This window comes from Nilaparvata lugens, chromosome 9, assembly GCF_014356525.2.
Source record: "Nilaparvata lugens isolate BPH chromosome 9, ASM1435652v1, whole genome shotgun sequence".
NCBI lineage: Eukaryota > Metazoa > Arthropoda > Insecta > Hemiptera > Delphacidae > Nilaparvata > Nilaparvata lugens.
In genome coordinates this window covers 5,018,809-5,043,314 of record NC_052512.1, presented here as the reverse complement: position 1 = coordinate 5,043,314, position 24,506 = coordinate 5,018,809, and the positions used below count along the sequence as shown (strand labels likewise).

Below are 24,506 nucleotides of genomic sequence, written 5' to 3'. Positions count from 1 at the left end.
TCGAATCAAATTAATTTATTCTCACAATTTACAAATAGTACAGTACAGTTACAGTACATTCATATATACCCTTACGTTGTGAGAGACTCACATGTATAGGCTTGAGCCTGTGTTTGTGAGGGCCTGGCGTAATTCGCTGAAATCGATAAAATAAATAATCATGAGAATTAATATTACATAGAACTAAATTCAAAAAAATGCAGATTATTGAGATTCACGTTTTTTTAATTGTCAGGTTTGGCATGGGCCTTATATGGTGGGAAGAACGTGATTTTGGCTGCAAATCGTACTTTTCTTTCTTTTAAGAATACCACAATGTGAATAATGTGAATACCATAGAAACTGTTCTCATTTATATTTTGATTGTATGATAGGCCTACCTCAAACTCCGCTCGCAAATTGATTTATTTTTACTTTCCTTGCCCTATTACCATAGGTAAGGAAAGTATTGCTTACCGAAAAAAATTAAGGTACCCCAATTTCTAAATTTCTATACGTTTCAAGGTCCCCTGAGTCCAAAAAACTGGTTTTTGGGTATTGGTCTGTATGTGTGTGTGTGTGTGTGTGTGTGTGTGTGTGTGTGTGTGTGTGTGTGTGTGTGTGTGTGTGTGTGTGTGTGTGTGTATGAGTGTATGTGCGTCTGTGTACACGATATCTCATCTCCCAATTAACGGAATGACTTGAAATTTCGAACTTAAGGTCCTTTCACTATAACGATCCGACACGAACAATTTCGATCAAATGCAATTCAAGATGGCGGCTAAAATGGCCAGAATGTTGTCAAAAACAGGGTTTTTCGTGATTTTCTCGGATACGGCTCCAACGATTTTGATCAAATTCATACCTAAAATTGTCATCGATAAGCTCTATCAACTGCCACAAGTCCCATATCTGTAAAAATTTCAGGAGCTTCGCCCCATCAATGCAGATAGATTCCCAATTATCAGGCTTCAGATACAATTGGAACAAAAAAAATCAAGTGGAGTAGATTGAGCATGAAAATCTCTACAATTAATGTTCAGTAACATTTTCACCTAAAATTGAAAATAAGCTTTAAATTCGAGAAAATGTGATTATTCAATTGCAAATTATTGTTGATTCTATTAAATCATTCACTATGAAGAGATAGATATCAGACCTCATGTGTGTCTCCAGCGTTACTGCCCTGTCACCAGCTGGCTTAAATCTTTGAATAGTGGACTTAAGATGCGCGGGAACACGTCATGTGATCAATTTTCATAACAGCAAGGAAAGTTGTGTGAGTGCGCCACACCAGATTTTTTCAATTTCAATTCACTTAGCTGAAGTATTATTTTTGCTTATAATATTTACAATTTCTCATATCATAAGTATTTTTTTTCAATAACTAGATTATATATCGTATCTAGTGTCAATAAAGTATAGTTATTATTTTTCTTATCGATTGTCAGAAGACTCCTCCATGCACACGGACTTATCGTCCAAGCATGGAGTTATTCATTTACATTTTACTTGTTTTTCATATTAATGTTACAATCCAATTTATTGCGTTATGTATGAAGTTTTTGAATAAATTGAAATTGAATTGAAATTTTCTCAATGACGCTCCAGCCGTGGAAAATGAACTTACAGCCCTCAACTAGATGTCATTTTGAAGCTTTGAAAATATTCTACAATAGTCTTAGTAGTCTAATAGTAGGTTATGTCCACTGTGAATACACTTACAGGGTGAAATGTGAAATTTTGGCCCAAGAATGTATATTTCAAGTTTTTGAAACTATTTAACCATGGAAAGAGTAATTAAAATAAGATTAATCTCCAGAATTTCATATTTTGAGTGGTTGTGAACACTTTGGTGGTAGAATCAATCCAATATCTCTAACTATATCTGAAAAATCTGATGTGGCGCACTCACACAACTTTCCTTGCCGTTATGAAAATTGATCACCCGACACTGGTGTTCACGCACATCTCAAGTATAGGCCTACTTATAAACAGAGATCGATCTAAGCCAGCTAGTGACAGGACAATAACGCTGGAGACACACGAGGTCTGCTATATCTTCATAGTGAATGAAATAATAGAATCAAAAGTTTGCAATTGGATAATCACATTTTCTTGAATTTTGAGCTTATTTTCAATTTTAGGTGAAAATGTTACTGGAAATTAATTATAGAGATTTTCATACTCAATCTTGTCCGCTCGGAATTTTTTGCTCAAATCGTATCTTAAGCCTGATAATTGGGAATCTAAAATCAAACTTCGCATAGATGGGGCGGAACTCCTAGAATTTTCACAGATATGAGACTTGTGGCAGTTGATAGAACTTATTAATGACTATTTTAAGTATGAATTTGATCAAAATCGTTGTAGCCGTTCTCGAGAAAATCCCGAAAACCCCTGTTTTTGACAACATTTTCGCCATTTCAGCCGCCATCTTTAATTGCATTCGATCGAAATTGTTCTTGTCGGATCCCTATATTGTAAGGACCTTAAGTTTCAAATTTCAAGTCATTCCGCTCATTGGGAAATGATATATCGTGTACACAGACGCACATACACTCATACACACACACACACACACACACACTCACATACAGACCAATAATACCCAAGAACCACTCTTTTGGACTCAGGGGACCTTGAAACGTATAGACATTTAGAAATTGGGCTATCTTGATTTTTTCCGGAAAGCAATACTTCCCTTACCTATGGTAATAGGGCAAGGAAAGTGAAAGCAATCGACGACATAAAAGAAATTGTCAGTTACTAAATTGTTCCTGTGTCCTGATCAGATGAATTTAAATTTTGTCCCAGCTGAGCCATGTCAACTCTTCTGTACCGATGCTGATGAATCTGTGATTATGCCAATGGGAGTGAGAGTGGAGGATGGAACTCCTTGTAAATTGGGACATAATGATATGTGCATCGCTGGAGTTTGCAGAGTAAGTATATCCTTATATTGTTCATTGTACAGTAGCGATTCTTCAAGATATAGTCTGGGTCCTGTAGCTTTGCCTTAGCTCTAGACTTACAGAGTCCAGGACTAAAATAAGCTCTCGTGTCTATATTTACTTTCTGAGTAACGATTTGATCTTCTAAAATCTAGGGTCTATTAAGTTCTTGACTTATTTAAGTCCAGTACTTTAACGCAGTAAACATGAGGGAAATTCACAATATTTTGCTGTTGTATTGTTGGCATTATAGCAGAACAGAAACAGCTGATTGCAGCGGGATAGTTCAAATGTGCATGCTCTCCAAACTATTTTGTAAAAATACGTTTCGATTTCTTTGTAGGCCTATTCAAAGCAACACCTTTGAAAGGTGAATGAATAAACATTTCATTTTACGTTACCGTATGCTATTATTGATCATTGATCCTAACCAGTGATTTTAGAATAAAAATTGCATTTGGCTATTTAGTTTGAAAACGTATTTGCTTCGAAAAAACTAGAATAATAATTTATTATTGTTTCATTATTATTAATATGTTGAACATGACATTGATTAATAACATTAGATTTGGAACATTCCTTGTATTATTTTTCTTGAACATTTTTAGGTTATGTTATGTCAGTCATAAAATAAAGTTAGTTTTTACGCATAGTTCTGATACAATCTTATTCTAAAATGAACTTGCAAACTATAAATTATGAATTGAGATGGACCATATAGCTATGGTGAATGTGATATTTTCGAGCTCAAAATTTAAGTGTTTTTATTCTTTATTTTGTGAATTTATAGTTTGTTTCATGTTTTTAAGAAACTTTTATTATTAATCCATCCAAATTTAAAATTGTTTGTTTTATTCTAATTTATATTTTAGATTGTGATTTGGTGTAGAAATTTGAATGGACATAACCTATAATATTTGGACAATATTTAAAACTAAATTAGGAAATTGAAGAAGTTTTAGGCAATAGCCTGTTTTTTCTTTTCCGATTCTTGTATTTTTTTTTGCTAACCTTATAAATAAATAAATATTTTGCCAACTAATCGAAATAATTTGGGTATTCCATGACATCTATTTGGCTTCTTATCTTCTCCAAAACAATAGCTGAATTGTGTTTGCTGAGTTAAGTCTAGAGCTTGAATTTAAACCCTACCCCAGTCGAGGGTTTAAAATCACGCTGTTTCAAGTCCTGGACTTAACGATTTTCGGTGAATCCTTGACTCGGAAAGAGGCGAGAATCTAATTGAAGTCCTGGACTTATAAGCCCTTCACTCAGAAAGCGAAATTATGAACTCCAGGGTCCAACGTGATCTCTAAACTCCAGGGTCTATTTGAGTCCTCGACTACGTTAACGCTCTGACTCAGAAAGCCAATTTTCTGACTCCAGAGTTTAAAGCTAGTTGAAGTCTAGAACTTAGCTGAATCCCGTACTCGGAAACCGGCCCTATGTGTATTTATAGTGAGAGGTATCATGAAAACCGTTGGAGAACAAAAAAAGCAACATAAGTTCCCTCCTCATTATTTGGGAATCTGGAGTTTTGTCTCAGCCAATGGCAATAGAGGTCAGCATCTATTGAACGATAGCTATTATGGCCAATCATAGATATTCACCCACATTCTATTGTTTAAAATGTTTAAACTTTCAGTTCACCAGAGATTGATGATGTTTTAACAACCGAAAGTAGAATTTTTTCAATAAACTAGTTAACTAGTGGTTTTGACAACATCAAGTCGGTTTGATTTAATGTTTTATTCTTTATTCTTTTATACTGTTATTTCAATCACCTCTTTTATTACAAGATGAGAATGTGTAGCCTACCTGTGCTTGAAGAGAAATGTAAATAATATAAAATATTTTTGTGGTAGGTGATATTTATTGTATTTCATTCATTTATTTATTCTATCATTCAGAATCACACAACTCACAGAAAAGTAACACAGGCTTAAGCCCAAAATGGTTCCAATTCTTATTTAAGGTAGGCGCACACAGATCGTCATCGAACGGACGGCACGCATCAGACGGATTGGACGATTAGATTTGATGCATTTTTTTTTAATTAGAGTGCGCATACCTATACGACGCAGATACGGTATGCGCACTCAAATTGAAAACAATGCATCAAATCTAAGCATCCGATCCGTCCGATGCGTGTCGTCCGTCCGATGACGATCTGTGTGCGCCTACCTTTATACAACAGCCCAAATGTAGCTAGTCTATGTGTCACTTCTATATTCTTCAATTACACTCTTAATATTATTTACAATATTGAAAACACACAAGAATCATTCAATGGAAACAGAGATTTTTTGAAAGTTTAATTTCAAGATGAATGTCTCACGATCAATTTTGTGGGGATTGATGTATTAACACACTATTTTGTCGTTCTGAACATGACATGCATTTAGATGAAAATGAACGATTCAGTTTACTCTCGATCTTTTCTGTTTTCTCAACCCGTGGAAGTGATTCAGTTTAATGAGTAATGGGCAGTGGATATTTGTAGAAAATTGGGTGCGATTGGAAACTGGATTCCGATTTGGTTGAAGATCGCTGTGGAAACTGCTTGAGTGATGGAGCACAATGCACGTTTCACGAAAACTACTACAATAATAGCTATGGACTGGGTGAGTTTAAAAAAATTGAGGAGAAACATTATATAAATTAAAGGTGATGGTTTCTTGATCCATTCCGAGCTGCTTTGTATTAAAACACTTTTTTATGTATCTGAATACGACATGCAGTCAATTATTAAGTCAATAATTAAAAACTTGTGTTGTGTTGAACCAATGGTGGCTGATTAAAATCAGACCAGTGTTGACTGTTGAAAATGATCGCTAGACGATCAAAAGTATACTTCAGTCAGTGAGTAAAAGTTTTTAATTATTTACTTAATAATTGACTGCGTGTCGTATTCAAATACATGAAAAAGTATAAAAATTAACTGTTTTCATATTGTCAGACATATTCCAAATGTGACAGTGCACAATTTTTTAGGTCTGGAGATTTTCCTATAGCCTCCAGTATGCATTCTAACTGATTTTGTGTTCACTATTCTCAGGGAACAAGCAGTTTTGGCTGTGAATTTCTCAATTTTTCTATGTAAACATCATTTTCTGGGTCCCCCTTTGAATTTAATCGATAATTATCCATAGAAATATTTTTTTATCTTGGCAAGCTGAACATAAAAGCTTTCATAGATTTTTTTGTTCGAGGCTGATTTAAATGTGTTGATGAAATTTGGCGGGCTCTAGAGGTACTAGGAGGGTAGAATTTACAATGTTTGGAGGTTTTCCTCCAGTTTGCCTTCTAATTGATTTTGAGGTGTTTTTTTTCCGTATTGACTCAAGGATAGTGTATAGCTAGGATACTATATACTATATACTATTCTTGGTATTGACTGTGAATTTCTTGTCTCATGCAGCTTTACTCAAATAAATCGATTTGATCGAGAATGATATTTATTGCTGGCAATAACGTATTTTAGCACTGATTGACAAGCTTTAACTTTCACGCTGAAGGGAAGCTTTTTCTATTGTCAAAAACCATCCATTCCAGGTAATGTCAATAGGGGAAATCAAACAACTGAACAACTGTTGATTGACTTACTGCATGCTGTAGTGGATAAATAAATTACCCCAGAATAAATGGTAATCAGTCATTATTTCAAAGACTGTTGATATTTTTTCAGGACTCCTCCACCGAGAATGAAATTTTGAGCTCATCCTCATTTCTGTAATTCTCATCAATTTTCAGGCTATGTGAAACTTGTGACAATACCAAAGTATGCTCGAAACATAATTGTTCAAGAGCTTGGAAACACATTGAATTACATTGGAGTTGCAAGTGCTGTTACCAATAATTTCTTCTTGAATGGAAACAAGTGAGTTCACTTCTTCTACCTATCCCTTCCAAGTAGTATACTGTAACCTCGTATCTCATGAGTTGAATGAGAGAGTGCTCTTATTGCCCCAACCTCGTCCCCAACACTTGTTATATTATAACGTGCTATAAATAATGGCAGTTATTTATCTATAAATCTATCTCTTCAAAATACACGAACGAAAATCTATGTACCTACTTGTGTGAAGAAATTTTATATTTAAACATCAAACAGAACTCCAACTTAGACTTAGACGATTTCAAATATTTCAACTTCACAGATTTTCAACAAAACCATTAACTACTAGCCTGCTATTTCAAAATTATATCACTTGGCCGCGCGGTACGGCCGAGTGACGGATGTTCTACGGCGAGAGAGAAAACTAATGCTTTCAAACGTGCAGGGACACATACTACCGCACCGCGTCAGCACCGTCACCGTGCCCGAGCCGTCATTGACTAGTTCAGTTTACTTTTTGACTGGGACGGTGCGGGCTCGTGTAACATGGAGAATGAAAAACTGATTGAAGAGATAGCCCAGTCAATAAAGGGTTTTTCGATCCGAAAATTAAATAAAAGCTGAATCTTTCACCATCGATAGAACCCTCCTAGAGGGTCATTCTCCCAAAAGTCCCAAGAAATCCCCTTGGAGCTTTCCCCCCTAGCCCCCCTCAAAGGTGAAAAATGCAGGTAATCACGGAAAATCAATTATCTCTGTACCCATCGATCGGAAACAGTTCTATTATATGCCATTCGATTCGTTACATTATGGACTACAATATTAGATAGATTTATTTTTCCAATAAAATTAACAGTTTTCTTGATAAAATAATATATATGTAAAAATTTAGGGGGTTTGCGATTTGATTTTTTTGTTTTCTTCGATTAACTTCAAAGCAAGTAGTTTTAATGAAAAATGAGCCGAATAATTAATGTAGCCACTCTCATTGCAAATCCATTGATGTATATTGTTATATATTTGCGACTCGATTTGACGCCGTGGAAGGGGAAACAGTCGACGCGGAACGGCGCGGCTGACTCTCTTAGCCATAGTAAACAGCAAACTGGAAAGCAATTATCTCTGTAACCATTAATTGGGAAATCATCTATCATAATTATGTCATTCGATTCGTTAAACTAAGGACTACAATATTAGTCGTATTCATTTCCTCAATAAATCGAACAGTTCCCTTGATAAAATAATACAAGGTAAAAATTTAGGGGTTTTTCGATTTGATTTTTTTGTTTTCTCCGATTAACTTCGAAGCAAGTAATTTTAAAGAACAATGTGACGAATAATTACCGTAGCCACATTCATTGAGAATCCATTGATGTATATCGTTATGTATTTGCGATTCAAGTTGACGCTGTGGAAGGGGAAACAGCCGACGCGGCTGACTCCCTTCACCATAGTAAACAGAATAATACTGCTGTCTACATTGCATTTCATTTACACTATGGCGCTCGAAACAATTAATTTTGTCTATTTTTTTGACATGCGCTGTATATAGATTTTCACTTTTGAATACTCTAAAAATATTACAATTTTCTTGATTTAACCATGCTCATAAAAATCAGGATTTCGTTGTTTGCTCACAGAATTTATTATAATTATTAATTTTTGAAGTGTGCCTTCTCCATACGAGTCAGAGGTACACAATTTGATAACTCTAGTCTCAGATATTGATGTTTTTCAACGAAGTTTCATGATATATTATATATCCGACTCCTTCATCTCATCCTTATTCTGTGAAAAATGAAGATTCAAAATTTCTTTTCATAGCTTTTCTTGTGTTTTATCTTGTTTCATCACTCTTTATCATTTGAACACTTGATAATGGAATGAATATCATCAGATCACGTGAACAAAAAAAATAAAAGGGTGGGCCTACCTGAGATACTATATGATAACACTGTACTCCTCATAAGTTGAAAATTTTCAAGCTGAAAGTGGATTAATTTGTTGCACATTCGGTTCAAATGAATCACTCATTTGAGAAACACCTCATATCCATTTTTTATCAAAATTGAGTTATACATATGGAATTGTTGGTAAAAGCAAGACAAAACTAATAGGCTAGAAACAACTCAACTCCACTGAGCTGGTATGGAGATACAAGCTGTTGAAATATTCATACATTTGAGAAACACCTCATCTCCTGGATATGTGTTGTTTCTCAGATGACTGTAGATGGCAGCACTGGCAGTAGTAAGTAGTCTGTTGTGTTTGAGTGTCCAGCTGTATGCCATTATCTAACCTATTTCTTCTTTCACTGCGTGTTTGTAAGAAGTAAAAATGAGTTCTAGTGAAAGTGACATAGGTAATCATGCACCATTAAAACGCAAAAAAGGAAAAAAAGCAAGTGGAATACAAGTGTGAAAAAAGTAAAAGGAAAATTAAAAAAACCGATAGGATCTATACACTAAAGCAGTATGCAGAACTCATGCTTCATTCTGTAGGGAATCACAAGTACCAAGTAGAACTTATTGAAAGTGAAAAAGTAAAAGATTTCAAGTCATGGGGTAATCAATTTTATAAAAAAATGTAATATCCATTGAAACTATGGCTAGAAGCATCTCAAGGGAAAACAAGATCAAATTCGCCATTTCAACATATATGGAGCTGTCTTATTCTAAGGAATATGTAGGTCAAGTTAAGGCAAAAAGTTTTATTGGTGGACTCAATGAAAATTCTTTTGATTTGAAAAAACAGGGAACTGGTTTACCAGAACTACCTACTATTGGTGCCTACCCAGAAAACTGTGTTCCAATTAATATTAAAAAAATTAATGACATAAAGAAGGTTGACGGGTACATACCAGAAGAAATTGTTGGTGAATTTTATTCAAAAATTTATGATTGGCCTACAACTGAGGCAGAAGAAATTGAACTTTTATGAAAAAACTTTTATCTATATAAAATTTTTTTGTCTATATTAAAATTATTATCTGTGTAAAATGTTTCATTGGACTTTTAGTTGGATAAATGATTGGTTTTTAACATAGTTTCTGTGTTTTAGCTCTTATTTCATGCCTTTTCATACATTTCAACACTATATTGGGTCATTCATTAGAGAAACAACACATCTCCAGTGGGATTATTATTTTTTTAAATCATTAAATGGAAGTTTAAGAATCTTTTAAAATTATTATTAGCTTAACAAACACTCACACAAACCTATAAAAAATCCAAGAGAGTGAAAAATGTCAGATGATGGAATTAAAAGGTTTTTTGTCATTTCCCAAAAATTTACTTTTTTGGAAATGAGGTGTTTCTCAAATGACTGATTCAAATATTAACAAATGTTACCAATATAGTGAGAACGAATTATCTGAAGCTTTCTATTCTCACTGAACATGAAGAGGCAATACCAAGCCAGAATCGCAGTTCCGCTCAAATCATTATTATCAGAGCTTTCAAATTTGATGATAATTATGTAACTATGGATGTTATCCCCATCTCACAATTTCTCTATTTATCCTTATCCTGATTCAGAATAAAGTAGTTGATCTCTTTAATCACAAAAATCAATGTACAATACCTATAATAAATAGTGAAAATAAAAAACAATCTAGTAATAATGCAACTTTTTCTAGGTACGAATTTCAAGGCTCATAAAATGACTTTTTCTCAATCACAGGCAGAAATTCCAATGATCATCATAATAGTAATTAAATGAAAATTGTTTGTATTGTACATTGTTCGACGTAACATAAGCTACATCTTTAAGGTAATCAACGTATTTAGATTATCATGTTTATGAATGAAAGCGGGACTGTGATAGAAGATTGGTCAAACTGAAATATAAACATTATATACAATACATATTTCTGATCAACTATAATTACAAATGATAGTATCAAGCCGAAATGAATTGAGCAACTGAATTTCAAAGTGACTATCCACTGTTCAAATCGCTCTGTGATTTCCTTTTACTTCCAAATGGATTGAATTGCCTCACTCTTCAACGTAACAATAAATTATTGTAAAAAAACCAGTGGAATGTGAAAGTCATCCAAATAGCATTTGAATTCGAATTTTCAGATCATGAAATTAATAAAAAACTAATTCTTGAGAGAATGGTGATGAATTGCAAACAGTGCAAGTAACATTGATACGAAGCGATACAATGAAAATCAACATCGATTAATTCAAAACTGGACTTATCAAGTTTATATTACCGTTAATTTATATTATTTATAAAGCTTATGAAATGTAAAACCAGCATTTTGAATTTTCTCTACTGGAGCCAAACATCGATAGAAAATAAAGAAGAGCCCATTATAAGCACAATATACTTGTGTACTAGAATTCACTTGAACTAACTCATCACTTCAACCCTTCAATGATCACAATGAACTAGAATGGTATAAAACCATGAAATTGATAATCAGGTACATTTTCAAATAGCTTTACCCAACTAAATCTGTAAATGCTAAGTCATAAGAAATCATGTTCAATAGATTTAATTTGAATGCTTCAAATAGAAAATGATCTATTCTTTTGGTGCCCCAATCAAAATCAATTTCAATCAACATTAATCGACATAAAGAAAAGCTTCTGCCAACCTTGTGTAATGAATGACAAGATGCGAGTGGAGGTGAAAAATCGATATGTTAACAAAAATAATAGAAGATGATGAATCATCTTTCAATTAATCTTATACGGGAGGGTACTTTGTGATTAAATGTGAAACACTTTCATGATTTTCCTACCTTTTATGCATGCTTACTGTTCCTTAATTTGTATGTTTGCATGGCTTTCATTTTTAGAATCTACTGAATTTTCATATTGGACTGTCTAAATAATGTAGATTCAACTAGTAAGAACAGAAGATAAGCTAGCTACTTTACAGAGAGAATCATAGAAAGTCTCAACTCAACAAGCTCAATGTATAAATTTTTTTATGCCTCAGCCGTCATATATATTTGGCTGAACTGAAGGTATATTATCAACCTGGCTTGGAGAATATTAACTGTAGAAAACAGCAAACACTGCACGCCATGATTTTTCAGGAAATTGCCACTGTTAACACTATTGTAATCTATGATTTATCTCAGTTTTTGACATTCATAACTTATAAATTTTAGCATGGAATTATGATCATACACACATTTTTTAATATGTATTATATTATGTAATAGTATGCATATTTTATAGGTTGCAAACAGTATCTTTGTCTGTCATAGAATGCATGATTTAGCACGTATATAACAACAAAATGATTTTAGAGAATTAAAATGTGAAAAATTAGTTTCATCGCATGTCAAAACAATAGACAAAATTGATCGTTTCGAGCGCCATAGTGTGAATAAGATGCAACTTAGAAAGCAGTAGGCCTACTAATGTATTTTACTGTTTACTATGGTGAAGAGAGACAGCCACGCCGTACAGCGTCGACTGTTTCCCCTTCCACAGCATCAATTCGAATCGAAAATAAATAACAATATACATCAATGGATTCGCAATGAATGTGGCTACATTAATTATTTGTCTAATTTTCTTTAGATTATTTGCTTCGAAGTTAATCGGATAAAACAAAAATCAAATCGAAAAACCCCTAAATCTTTACATATATATTATTTTATCAAGGAAACTGTTTGATTTATTGAGGAAATGAATACGACTAATATTTTAGTCTATAATGTAACGAATCGAATGACATATGATAGATTTTTTTTACGATTAATGGTTACAGAGATAATTCATTTCCAGTTTGCTGTTTGCTATGGCTAAGAGAGTCAGCCGCGCCGTTCCGTGTCGACTGTTTCCCCTTCCACAGCGGCAAATCCAATCGCAAATACATAACAATATACATCAATGGATTTGCAATGAGAGTGGCTACATTAATTATTTGTCTCAATTTCCTTTTAAACTACTGGTTTCGGAGTTAATCGAAGAAAACAAAAAAATCAAATCACAAACCCCCTAAATTTTTACATATATATTATTTTATCAAGAAAACTGTCAATTTTATTGAAAAAATTAATATAACTAATATTGTAGTCCATAATGTAACGAATCGAATGGCATATAATAGAACTGTTTCCGATCAATGGTTACAGAGATAATTGATTTTCCGTGTTTACCTGCATTTTTTATGTTTTAGGGGGCTGGGGCGGAAAGCTCCAAGGGGATTCCTTGGGACTTTTGGGAGAATGACCCTCTGGGAGGGTTCTATCGATGGTGGGAAATTCAGCTTTTATTTAATTTTCGGATCGAAACTGCTTTTTTGGACCTTCATTGACTGGGCTAAGATACGGGATTTACCAGTTTTGTAAGATCAAAGTGATGAGAAATATGGTTGAACGGGAAAACAAGTGAAAACCAAGAGTGGAAGTTGAACCAAATAATAAGTTAAGCCAAAGGTATAATATACATATAATAAATAATAAAATAAATTAGAAAAAATATGAAATAAGGAACCTGTGACTGCGTCTTGAATTTTAAATTTGAAACTTAATACGTTTAGATACATAAGGCGGAAGATAACAACTTTATTGCTGATATATTATACAGGGTGTTTCAGAAGTAGTGTCGAGAATTTTAGGGTATTGTACCTGGATGCTAGGAGACTACAAATGTCATATTTGAAGTGTCCAAAACTCAGCGGTTATCCTTATAGCTGCCATTTTGTTTTTTTCACTTAAAAATTTTTATCTCAAGAACGACATGTTGTATTGATCTGAAATTTGGCAGGAATATTCATGCTATAAAGACACAACTATAAAAAATAAAAAAAAATTTTTTCGTTTAAATTTTTCAAAATGGCGGCCATTTTAAATTTTTGATGGCGAATATCTCGAAAACCGTCCATTTTACAGAAAATTTACAAGAGACCAAAAAGTTAGCAAATTTTTTCACGATTCCAATGATACCTAATTTATTAAGATTGGTCAAAGAATAACAGAGAAATTAATTTTTTTCGTACTGCATGCATGACCACTTTCACCATTTAATAATAATAATATAATAATAATAATAATAATAATTTTATTTCTCAATAAGCATTCATTACAAACACAACATTACTACAAGAAATAATTATTCTATTGAGAAGACACTCCCGAGAAAAATTCTATTTTGGGAGTTGCCATCAAAGTCCATTTGTATAATTTATTTGATGCAATCAATTAAAAATAAATTAACTTAAACCATGAAATGTAAATATTCTAACAAAAGAGCTTACAGTCGGAATTTTTACTTAAGTTATTAATATTTGAATAAAAAATGAAAGTGAATGATGGAGACAGTGCTACCTTATGTCTAGTAGAATATTGTAGTGTAAAACTGAAAGTTTTTTTTTTCAAGAGAATATGAAGAATGAGGTCAATATTAAAGATCAATATTAATTTTTTAATTCCAGATGTATTTAAGATGAAGCTTTGAAACTCGGTATGGCTCCATATGGGCAAACAGATGATTTTACAATGGTTTTCAGATGATAATGTTTGTCTTGTAAAAGTATTGTTGTTTCATTAAAAGTAAAGAACCAGATGTAGTGCTTCCTATTTCTTAGTCTCACGTTTCCTAGGTCTTATTCCTATCTTAAATTCCCAGTTTCAATATTTTCTTACGTTGCTTCTACACAAATATTTAATTATTGTAATGGAATTTAGTTCGCTGGAGTACACCGATATTCACTTCATGTATGGAGCAGCTCTTGGCAATGCGACCGAAGCAAGAAGAATGTATGCAGCTGCATTTCCAAACCGCCGTCTCCCTTCCGACAAGGTGTTCACAAGAACTCACAATCGGCTGAGAGAAGTTGGTTCATTTGAACGGAACAGGGTAATTGCTGGTAGGCCTCGAGCAGTTCGAAATGTTGCTTTTGAAGAGGAAGTATTGCAGAAATTCGATTTCAATCCTAGAACGAGTACGAGAGCAGTTGCAAAGCAAATCAATTCAAGTGCTTCTTCTGTGTGGCGTGTACTAAACAAGGAAAGACTTCACCCCTTCCGCTTTCAAAAAGTTCACTCATTGGTTGAACGCGACTATGAGCCAAGAGTAAACTGTGCCCGTTGGTTTCTTCAGCAAGACATTATCCAACCAAATTTTCTAGAAAATGTGTTATTTACCGATGAGTCCAGCTTTACAAGAGAAGGAATCTTCAACTCTCGCAACAGTCACGTCTGGGCCTTAGACAATCCTCATGAGGTCAAAGTGCGTGGTTATCAGCATAGATTTTCGCTGAATGTTTGGACGGGTATCTTAGGTAATCGCGTGATTGGACCATACATTCTTCCTAATCGTCTGAATTCTCCCACGTGCATTACTTTTTTAAGAGACATACTACCAGAACTTTTGGAAGATGTGCCTCTTGCAAACAGATATAATATTGGTTTCAACATGATGGTGCCCCTGCTCATTTCGGAAATGTTGTTACGGACTTTCTGAACATGACCTATCGTCAGCGGTGGATTGGGCGGGGTGGACCTGTACCGTGGCCCGCACGTTCACCTGACCTCAACCCTTTAGATTTTTTTTTCTGGGGCCATATGAAAGACCTTGTTTACAGCACGCCAGTAGAAAACGAAGAAGACCTTGTGGCAAGAGTGGTTGCTGCAGCAGGTGCCATTCAAGATGATGAAAATGCTTTTATAGCAGTTCGACGGTCCATGATTGAAAGGTGCAGACTGTGTAATCAAGTTGAAGGACGGCATTTTGAGCAATTGCTGCATTACTATCAGTGAACCGATTTGAGTGAAATTAATATTTTTCAATGTAAAATAAAATTTGGAGGAAAGTTATTCTTGTATATTTCTGTAATAAGAACGGTTTTCATGAAATTATAAAAAAAATTAATATTGATCTTTAAAATGGTGAAAAGTGGTCATGCATGCAGTACGAAAAAAATTAATTTCTCTGTTATTCTTTGACCAATCTTAATAAATTAGGTATCATTGGAATCGTAAAAAAGTTTGCTAACTTTTTTGTCTCATGTAAAGTTTTTGTAAAATGGACGGTTTTCGAGATATTCGCCATCAAAAATTTAAAATGGCCGCCATTTTGAAAGTTTCAACGAAAAAATTTTTTTTTATTTTTTATAGTTGAGTCTTTATAGCATAAATATTCATGCCAAATTTCAGATCAATACAACATTTCGTTCTTGAGATAAAAATTTTTAAGTGAAAAAAACAAAATGGCAGCTATAAGGATAACCGCTGAGTTTTGGACACTTCAAATATGACATTTGTAGTCTCCTAGCATCCAGGTACTATACCCTAAAATTCTCGACACTACTTCTGAAACACTCTGTATACTATTTCCGATACATGACTGATCGGATATTGTTATGCATCGAAATATATCCCAGCACTATGTATTCTTATCGTCTACAGTTAATCAGTTTAAAATTGAAAAAAAAATCAAATCGGATGTAACAGGCTTTAATAGTGTTATATTATTAACAAAAGTTTAACGTATTCAGAAATCAGACGACAGTAGCACTACAGAAGTGAGACACTGCTGCCGCTCGGCTGTCGCACGGATATGTGTGTTCTCCTACCATCATCACCGTGTCGCGGGCGTAGCTCGGCCGTACCTCGGTACGGGCTCGGTGCGGTTATATGTGTCCCGAGCTCAAGTCGACATAGTAGACCTGGTCGATTTTTTTTAAGATTTGGAAAACACATTTCAGATCGTCTGAACCAGTTTTTTGTTTGATGATTCGATAGCCTATTATGTTTTTTCCAAGAATGAAATAGATCTCATTTATTTTCATTGAAACTCTTTTATTTCATTCTAATTTGATGTGAATGTTTTTTAATTAGAATGTTGTGATTTTCCAGAGCAATAACATTACCCGGGGAATACATAATTGCTGGCTCGCAAGCCTTGTATCAGAGGGAGAAGGAGAAGGAGCATCTCTATATTGTGGGACCAATTAGAGATATTATCACTATCTATGTAAGTTGCAGAATCTTTCATGGCCAACCTATCTAATTTTGAGAAATAACAGCGATTCTGTAAAGCTAAGCTTACACTAGCTTGTAGCAGTGGCGCCACTAAATCGAGCCAGTTTTAGTGTCATGACACTAGCGGTTTACACACAAAAGGGAGTGTTCAAGCCATGTCACTGGTAATGGCGCCATTTTCATGGAGACACTCGAGTTTTTTGCACACAAATGATTGTTTTTATTTTTCAGCTGTTGTCTGATTACCTTCAAAATACCTGATTACATTGACAGTGTTCGGAATATGTTAGGAGCAGTGATTGATGTGGTTATTGGAGGAAGCATGTGACATTGTGAGTCGGATTAAACCCAGGAACCTAGGTCCTGTTGAGAAAGGAAATGGATAAGCAGAAGGTTACATTTTGGTGCATCCAAATTGTTGGAGGAACTAGCTGCTGAGATATAGTGTAACTGTATACATATAATACAATAATACTACCCGTTCAAAAACATCGAACATCTTGGAAATGTATCTTTTCATCAACGTTGTAGACAGTTGCAGCCAGACCTGATAACAGCGCTCACACTCACATTCTGGGACGACACGTCACGGTACGATAGGACAGAAAGCTCTATGTTTCTTTAGGATTTTTTCTAGACATTTTAGATTTATAAATTATTGATTAATTTTTGAGAAAACATAACAATAGGTCAACGTAACTTACTGAGCGCGAGGTCCACTGTTCACAGAACTACTAGTGTTTATATTTATGATATATTATGGAATGAGTGCATCATATCAGATAGATATAGAAACTGGTGATGATTAACGATTCATGTCTGGACGAATAAAACTCTTGAATCTTAAGATATGTATATACTTATACTGTATTTGTTATGGATAGAAATGAAGCTTAATGATAATATATATTTTTTGCAATATTGTGAAAATTCTAAGGTTTTGGTTGTTACTGATATTTTGAATTTTCGGGGGAGGTGTGCTTTGGGCATTAGATAAGATATCAATTTATTCAACACAGTTAATCTTATGTAATAAAATAAACAGTTGAACATCGTCATAGAGATATAATTAATACAATGCGCTTATACGCTTATAATTATAGCGCTTATGTATTTATACAATAATTTGTAAGTTTGGGTTTGGTTACCCATGAATAACCTACTAACCCATCAGTACTAAATAACTTTCTCAACATGGAAAAAGAGTGAAAGATTAATGTCCTTTTCTATTACTCCCACAGCTAATATTCCGTGATGGTCATAAAAACTTGGGCGTCCACTACGAGTACACTCTGCCTAAAAATGTGGGCAGGGCATCAAACGCCAGTCGCTATTTTTGGCGCGAAAAAGACTGGACCACGTGCTCAGTGACATGTGGTCAAGGTGAGCAGCGATTGGCTGTTGCATGTCAAGACTCGACCAATCAGAAAACAGTTGATGATGAATTGTGCCAACTCAGCAAAAAGCCTAAAATCACTTCTCGTCCTTGTAAGATGCAGCCTTGTCTTTACAGGTAGGCTGAACAATTTGGAAACAGAATATCATGCTACACTAGTAATCCCCTAGGTTGGAGAACTCGCGTGAGAACTGTTGTGTTGTGATCTTTGAAACCAGAAACTTTCAATTATACAAAATTGATGAAAATTATCATGAAAACAGCAAAATATTTTGTCGTACCTACATGACATCGGGTATATTACTTTAAATGCTCCTTTCTATCACATATTCATCTCAGTTTTGTTCAATTGATCCAGTTGAGGCCCGTCTTATTGAAATACAAAAGTGCCCAAGCAGACTGCGTCCTTGAAATTCTTGAGCAGAGGGTTCAAAATCAAATATTGAGGGGTCAAAACTAGTCTGCAGTTTTTTTTATTTCCTACAGTAAACATACATTTTTCCGTGATGGTGAGTGATAGTAGTAATCGAATTTTTCATTTAAAGATTTAGAGAGTGAGGGGATCAATAGTTCATTGATGAGTTATTAAATAAGATATATACATCACCAAAGTCTATATAATAGAGAAGGATGGGTATTTTCAAAGGTGCGTACAGATTTACGCGCCGCGAACATGAGCAATTCACTTTTAATCAGCTGATGCCAAGCTTTCTATATCTGTATCTTAGCGTTTCTGTACAAATAGAGATATAGTCAGCTGATTAAAAGTTAATTGCTTATGTTTGCGGCGCGTATATCTGTACGCACCTTTAGATACTACAAAAAGTTCATCAAGTTTGGTTGGTCAATCGAATTTTATTTTCCATTAATTTATTTACTCCTTAGATTCAATTATTGGGAAAATATCAAAAGGTTGATTATGAAGAAACAGTGGAAAAATTCAATCAGTACTGAGGTCCACGTTTTGAAGTTTAATGGCAGTTTCTGATTGATATATTGGTGTTGTTATCCTTGTTTATCATTTGACAAAACAAATGGTGCTATCTTTTCCAACTCTGCAACGTTGACAGATCATTTTCAAACAATGATCAACAAAATATTCCATCATGGAAATTTATTATCTAATCATTAAAAATATATTCTCGTGACAAATAAAATATTCACTTTTGAAAGTGACTGTACAAACTGACCAAACAATTCACAGCCATTTTTTTTTAATTCTATCAAAATACTCGAGTACACAAGTTGTATAATTGATTTTTGAAAAAATGAAATAATTTTTAAACATTACCGTATGAGAAACACAAATTGAAATACCTGAAATGACATTTTAAAAGTTGATAACTAACCATCCTAGACTTCATCCATGCTTCAGCTAGCCTACCCGTATAGGTTAGACCTACTTGTACCGGTATAAATAATATTGAAATTGGGAATTAATCCATTGAAATTAATTATTCTTGAATAGGATTTCTACTTTTCTATTATTTTTAAATGTTGACTACTATATTAAAATGATCCCTAATGCCGCTCACAATATGAGATGACACTATCAATATTATCTGACTCCAGTACACACGGAATTGCCGATATACTGAGTGCAATAAGTTAAACAATATAATATACTCACACTCTACTCGCATGAGTAATTAAGTCCGTGAGAAATCGATTTCACACGGGCCCAATACAAATTTGAGGGTTGAAAAAATATGGAAAAACTGCTATGTCTCCTTTCAGCCAGTATCACTGTCAATGCTCCATGAGTATCGGCAATGTATTTTCTCTTTGTTCATAGAAAAAATACATTCTCGACACTCCTAAGAAAATCGGAAATTGAATAATATGTCCAATATTCAAGTAAGGCATATAATAAATTTTAAATTGAGAGAAAAAATTATTAAATTCGACAGTAATATAAATTTTAAAATATGCTGAAATTAAGATATGTGTGTTACAACTTTTTGGACACCACACAATCTTGCCAAGACTTGAAACTTCAAAAAGTGACTTCAAACATGTGTATCTTCGTCCAGGTTATTGGATATTATATGCTTCTTATTGTAATAGTTCCACTATGTATTCACACTTATGTCTAATACTCACGCAGTATATATTTTTTCTTGAATTATATTCAATCGAAGCACTTTTAACACCTTTAGAAAGAATTTTACCTCCACGGTAAACTGGGCTTTACAAGAATCAATAAGTAGGCTAATCCATTAAGTGGACCCTCAAAAAATCACATTTAACACATCTAACAAATAAAAGGAAACAATTAATTTTACAGCTAATTGGAGTAGTTACAAAACAAAATTGAATGGATTGGCTTTATAAAACTACTCCATCACGCTAAACATGATTATCACGGAAGGGGACAAGAGTGAGAATTAACTAATTCAGAGCAAGAAAGAATTGTCTCTTGCAGAACAGCTTTGATGTTAGTCAGCTGTATTAATTGGACAAGAAATAATTTGCAAATTGGGGCAAAATTATTCATTTTGTTTTCATGGGATAAATTAATACTCTTCTTACAAATTTTTACATTCCCAATAAATGCAAAATATTACATTTTTTTAATTGGTTTCACAAACCCCCTCCTGGGGAGTACAACACCTTGTCGTGGTGGAGGGGCTTGCGTACTCCTATGACCCCGAGAGCTATGTCGGCGGTAGTGTAACTACCAGTAGGCCCTCTCAAGCCGGACAGGTCAAAGGGTAGGAGTCAAACTCCTGCTCCAAAGAAGAAGTCGTTGGGCTAATCCCCCACACGTCGGATTATACTGGATTCAAAGTACATTAAATAGCCTCGGACGGGACCGGAATTTTAGGAATAAGAAATTGGACAAGACACTTGACTTACGATTTGGGAATTGGAATGTGCGCACTTTGACCGGAAAAGAAGTTGAAATAGTGGAGGAGATGAAAAGATATGAAATGAGTGTTTTGGGAATGAGTGAGATACGAAGGAGAGAGGATGTGGGGAGAGCCAGTTGGGCGACGGATATGTGCTCAGGTATTCTGGAACAACAGATGCAGGTCGAGTGAAGGGTGGAGTAGGCATCATAGTAGACGAGAATACGAACAACTTAGTGAGTGGATGGAGTGCCATAAGTCCCAGGATTGTGAGAATAGATATTGACCTTCAAGTAAAAATTTCAATTGTACAGGTGTATGGGCCGTCTGAAGATTAGGATGTGGTGGGAGAAGAAGATTTCTGGGAGAATCCAAGAAGAACAGTAGCAGAAGTAGAGACAGGTCGAAAAGCCTTTATAATGGGTGATTTCAACGGAAGGATTGGAAATGACTATGAGCAGTGGCATGGCTGTATGGGAAAGCATGCTGGTGAATCGATACTGAATGATAACGGAAAGCGAATTTTGGACTTTTGTATAGATCACCAAATGCTGATTGGGAGTACATGGTTTATCCATAAGACCATACACAAAATCACTTTTGTAGCAGAAGGCAGAGACACCCAAAGCATCATCGACTATTTTCTTTACCCATCCAATTTGAGATATGCTGTCAAAGATGTTAAAGTTATAAGAGGTGCGGAGATTGATCAGATCATAAACTACTGGTTGCCAACACTAGGTTTCAAAGGATAGCCACAATAAAGCAGAGGAAGTATGAAAGGGTCAAATGCGAGGAATTAAAAAGATTGGACAAACAAAATCAATTCCAGAAAGAAGTTGACAGAGAATGGGCTGCTAGTGAAACACAGATAGTAGAAGACAATTTATTTACTTATCCATTTATTGTATAAAATACTATAATCATAATACAATTATGACATTGGAGGAAAAACTAGGCTGAGTCTGTACTATTTCTCTCCAAAAATTTTGATAAAATGTTAATGTTGTCCAAAAGATAAGGTTATGTAATCACACACTGCTTCGTCACTTGATTTTCGGTCCAATAATGATGATTTAAAATTTTGAATTTTGAAGGTTGATTCTATACTCTAAATAAATTACAGAATGTATCACAATAAATTAAAAACTTTGGAAATATTGTTTGTTCAATTTGTTCACAAACATCGAATTTCAATGGAAAGCAATTAAAGAGTCGCTACTAAGAGCCTCAATTAAAGTATGTGGCCAAGGAAAAGTTGGAAAATTCAAGAGAAGGACAAAATGGTGGTCGGAAGAAGTGAAACACAAAGTAAAGGACAAGAAGAAGGCATATAAAAAGTATATAAGAGATCTGGAAGGAATGAAGATTGGCTGACATACATACAGTGCAGAAATGACGCTAAAAGGGCTGTAAAGGAATCAAAGAGCAAGGCCTGGGAGGAGTTTGGAAATGGAATAAACGAAAATTACAGATCTGATGCTAAGAAATTCTGGATAGTTTGCAAGAGCCTATGAGGAAAGTTTGGAAAACAGGCAAGATCTGTTAAGGGTGAGGATGGAAAGATGATGTCATCCACTCAAGATGTACTGGAAACTTGGAGAAAATTCTTTGAGGGCAAGTTCAATCAGGATGGGCATGATCAAGAAATGAATATGGATGTGAATGATAATGGAAATGAAGAGGACCAAATGAATGCGGAAATAACAAAGGATGAAGTGGAAGATGCCATTCAAAGATTAAAAAATGGGAAAGCAGCAGGTATCGATGATATTGAAGCTGAGTACTGTGGAGCGTTTTTTGAAGGCTTCACATATGTAGAGTGATTTGCCAAATTATGTAGTGCTGTATCTAAATGCCTCACGTTGGGCCGGCAAATCATGTAAAGCGTTTTTTAACGGCTTCACACATGTAGGGTGAATCTTGTACTAAATCAACGGTGTTGAGGTTATAAATTTTGCAATTGCGTGCGTGGACGCTGAGTGTACACCAGACTGATTGATTCACTACAAGATTCAATGCAATGTCGGAATCGCGGGAGGCCTAAACGCTCGCTCACCCTTGATTCTTCTAATGACAGATTGTATAGTGATGAAATTTTTATAAGCAGTGTAGCGATCGCTAAACACTGAAGACGGATATCTTAAAATTATTACCTGTGGAGAATGAGCATACAAAATCATACAGGTCGAGCAAAAATCCCGATGTAGATAATTTACGGGACTGCGTCTCTAATAAGTTCCGAAGGATTAAAATATGGTATTTGGACCAAATATCGTTCAGAATATACTTCGAGAACAGAGTCTTGTCGGGTTTTAAGCTCTATTGTAGGAATTATATGATCTCTGGCTGCATCTGCTGTACAATTGATGTGTTCGCTCCTAAGTCGAGGTTGGTAACAGATAAAAGCTGATATATGAGCAGGTAAGGACAAAGAATAAATATCTCGATCTGACCCCACTCGCTACATCCACTTAGACCTGTTCCAATATCCAGCTTAATTCAATTATTTCAATGATCGTATTCGATCGGTTCTTGATGATATAGAACGTATCAGACACAATAATTGACAGGCTTAAGAAATAATCGAACTCAGAAAACGAATTAACAAAACTGGAATATATTATAATAAAATATATGATCTCACAGTGCAGATTCAGAATATAATTTACAGATTGAAAGTGGTTTAACATTAACAAAAATGATTAGCAATTTTCTTGTACTTGCATGATATCATGCGTGATTCGACAGAATTTTACAATTGATAAAATTTAACAGTTTTGAAAAAATAGTGAAAAATGAATTATAATATATTTTTAAAATGCTCGGGGTCGTGGTTCTGGCAGCGGAGGATAGCTAATCAACTACAAATTCATAGAAGTTCTATATGAATAAATTCTAGGCTCTTAAATGCTAAAGCGCTTGTCGGCGTGGCCAATAATTTAACGAAGAAAATTTTATATCTTTCTGCACTGAAATATTTTCGAAGCGTAGATTGGGGCCCCTTTAAACTTATAGCTCACGTGAAATTCCTTGGTGGTCGTGGTTTTCTTCTTTAGATCAAAAATCGTTTGGTCGGCAGCAATCCAGGCTTCGGTTTCAGCACGTGGGGAATTTTAATTTAATATTTCCTTCACCAAATTAATTGAGGGATAATTTCACTTTAAACTTTTAATTTATCGATCGATGAAAATAAATTTACAAATAACAAATAGATTGGCCTAAAATATTGGCTCACAAATAAAACATATAAAATCGAACAAGAGTTTTTTACGAATAGGTCTTGGTAACTATAAAGAGATCTGAACGGTGAGGATTTCAAAAGGGAAGTGCTGTCTTTCTCTAAGCTTCTTGGCTAGATCTCTCTTCTGAGAATCTCGATGTAATAATTTGCATGAAAATTTGCCATTGGTAGAACGATTGTGACGTAGACATGACGTCAGTGGCAAGTAGTAGAATATAATTCCTTTAATTATAATAATAACTCAATTTATATAATTCTTAAAACTGCTTAATCTTCTAGACATAG

General features: G+C 34.4%; 1 protein-coding gene across 10 annotated transcripts in view; it reads left to right on the top strand.

Moving 5' to 3' along the window:
* LOC111062808 (A disintegrin and metalloproteinase with thrombospondin motifs 7) overlaps positions 1-24,506 on the top strand; it is an 87,729-nt gene that overhangs the window by 45,617 nt on the left and 17,606 nt on the right. For 8 of the 10 annotated variants that reach the window (XM_039435426.1, XM_039435431.1, XM_039435429.1 and 5 more), the window contains 5 exons: positions 2,797-2,924; positions 5,437-5,557; positions 6,687-6,813; positions 16,604-16,721; positions 17,971-18,242. In XM_039435426.1, coding sequence (XP_039291360.1) covers positions 2,797-2,924; positions 5,437-5,557; positions 6,687-6,813; positions 16,604-16,721; positions 17,971-18,242 — 766 coding nt within the window. The remainder of the gene's footprint in view (positions 1-2,796; positions 2,925-5,436; positions 5,558-6,686; positions 6,814-16,603; positions 16,722-17,970; positions 18,243-24,506) is intronic. The other 2 variants (XM_039435434.1, XM_039435435.1) reach the window with 2 other exon arrangements.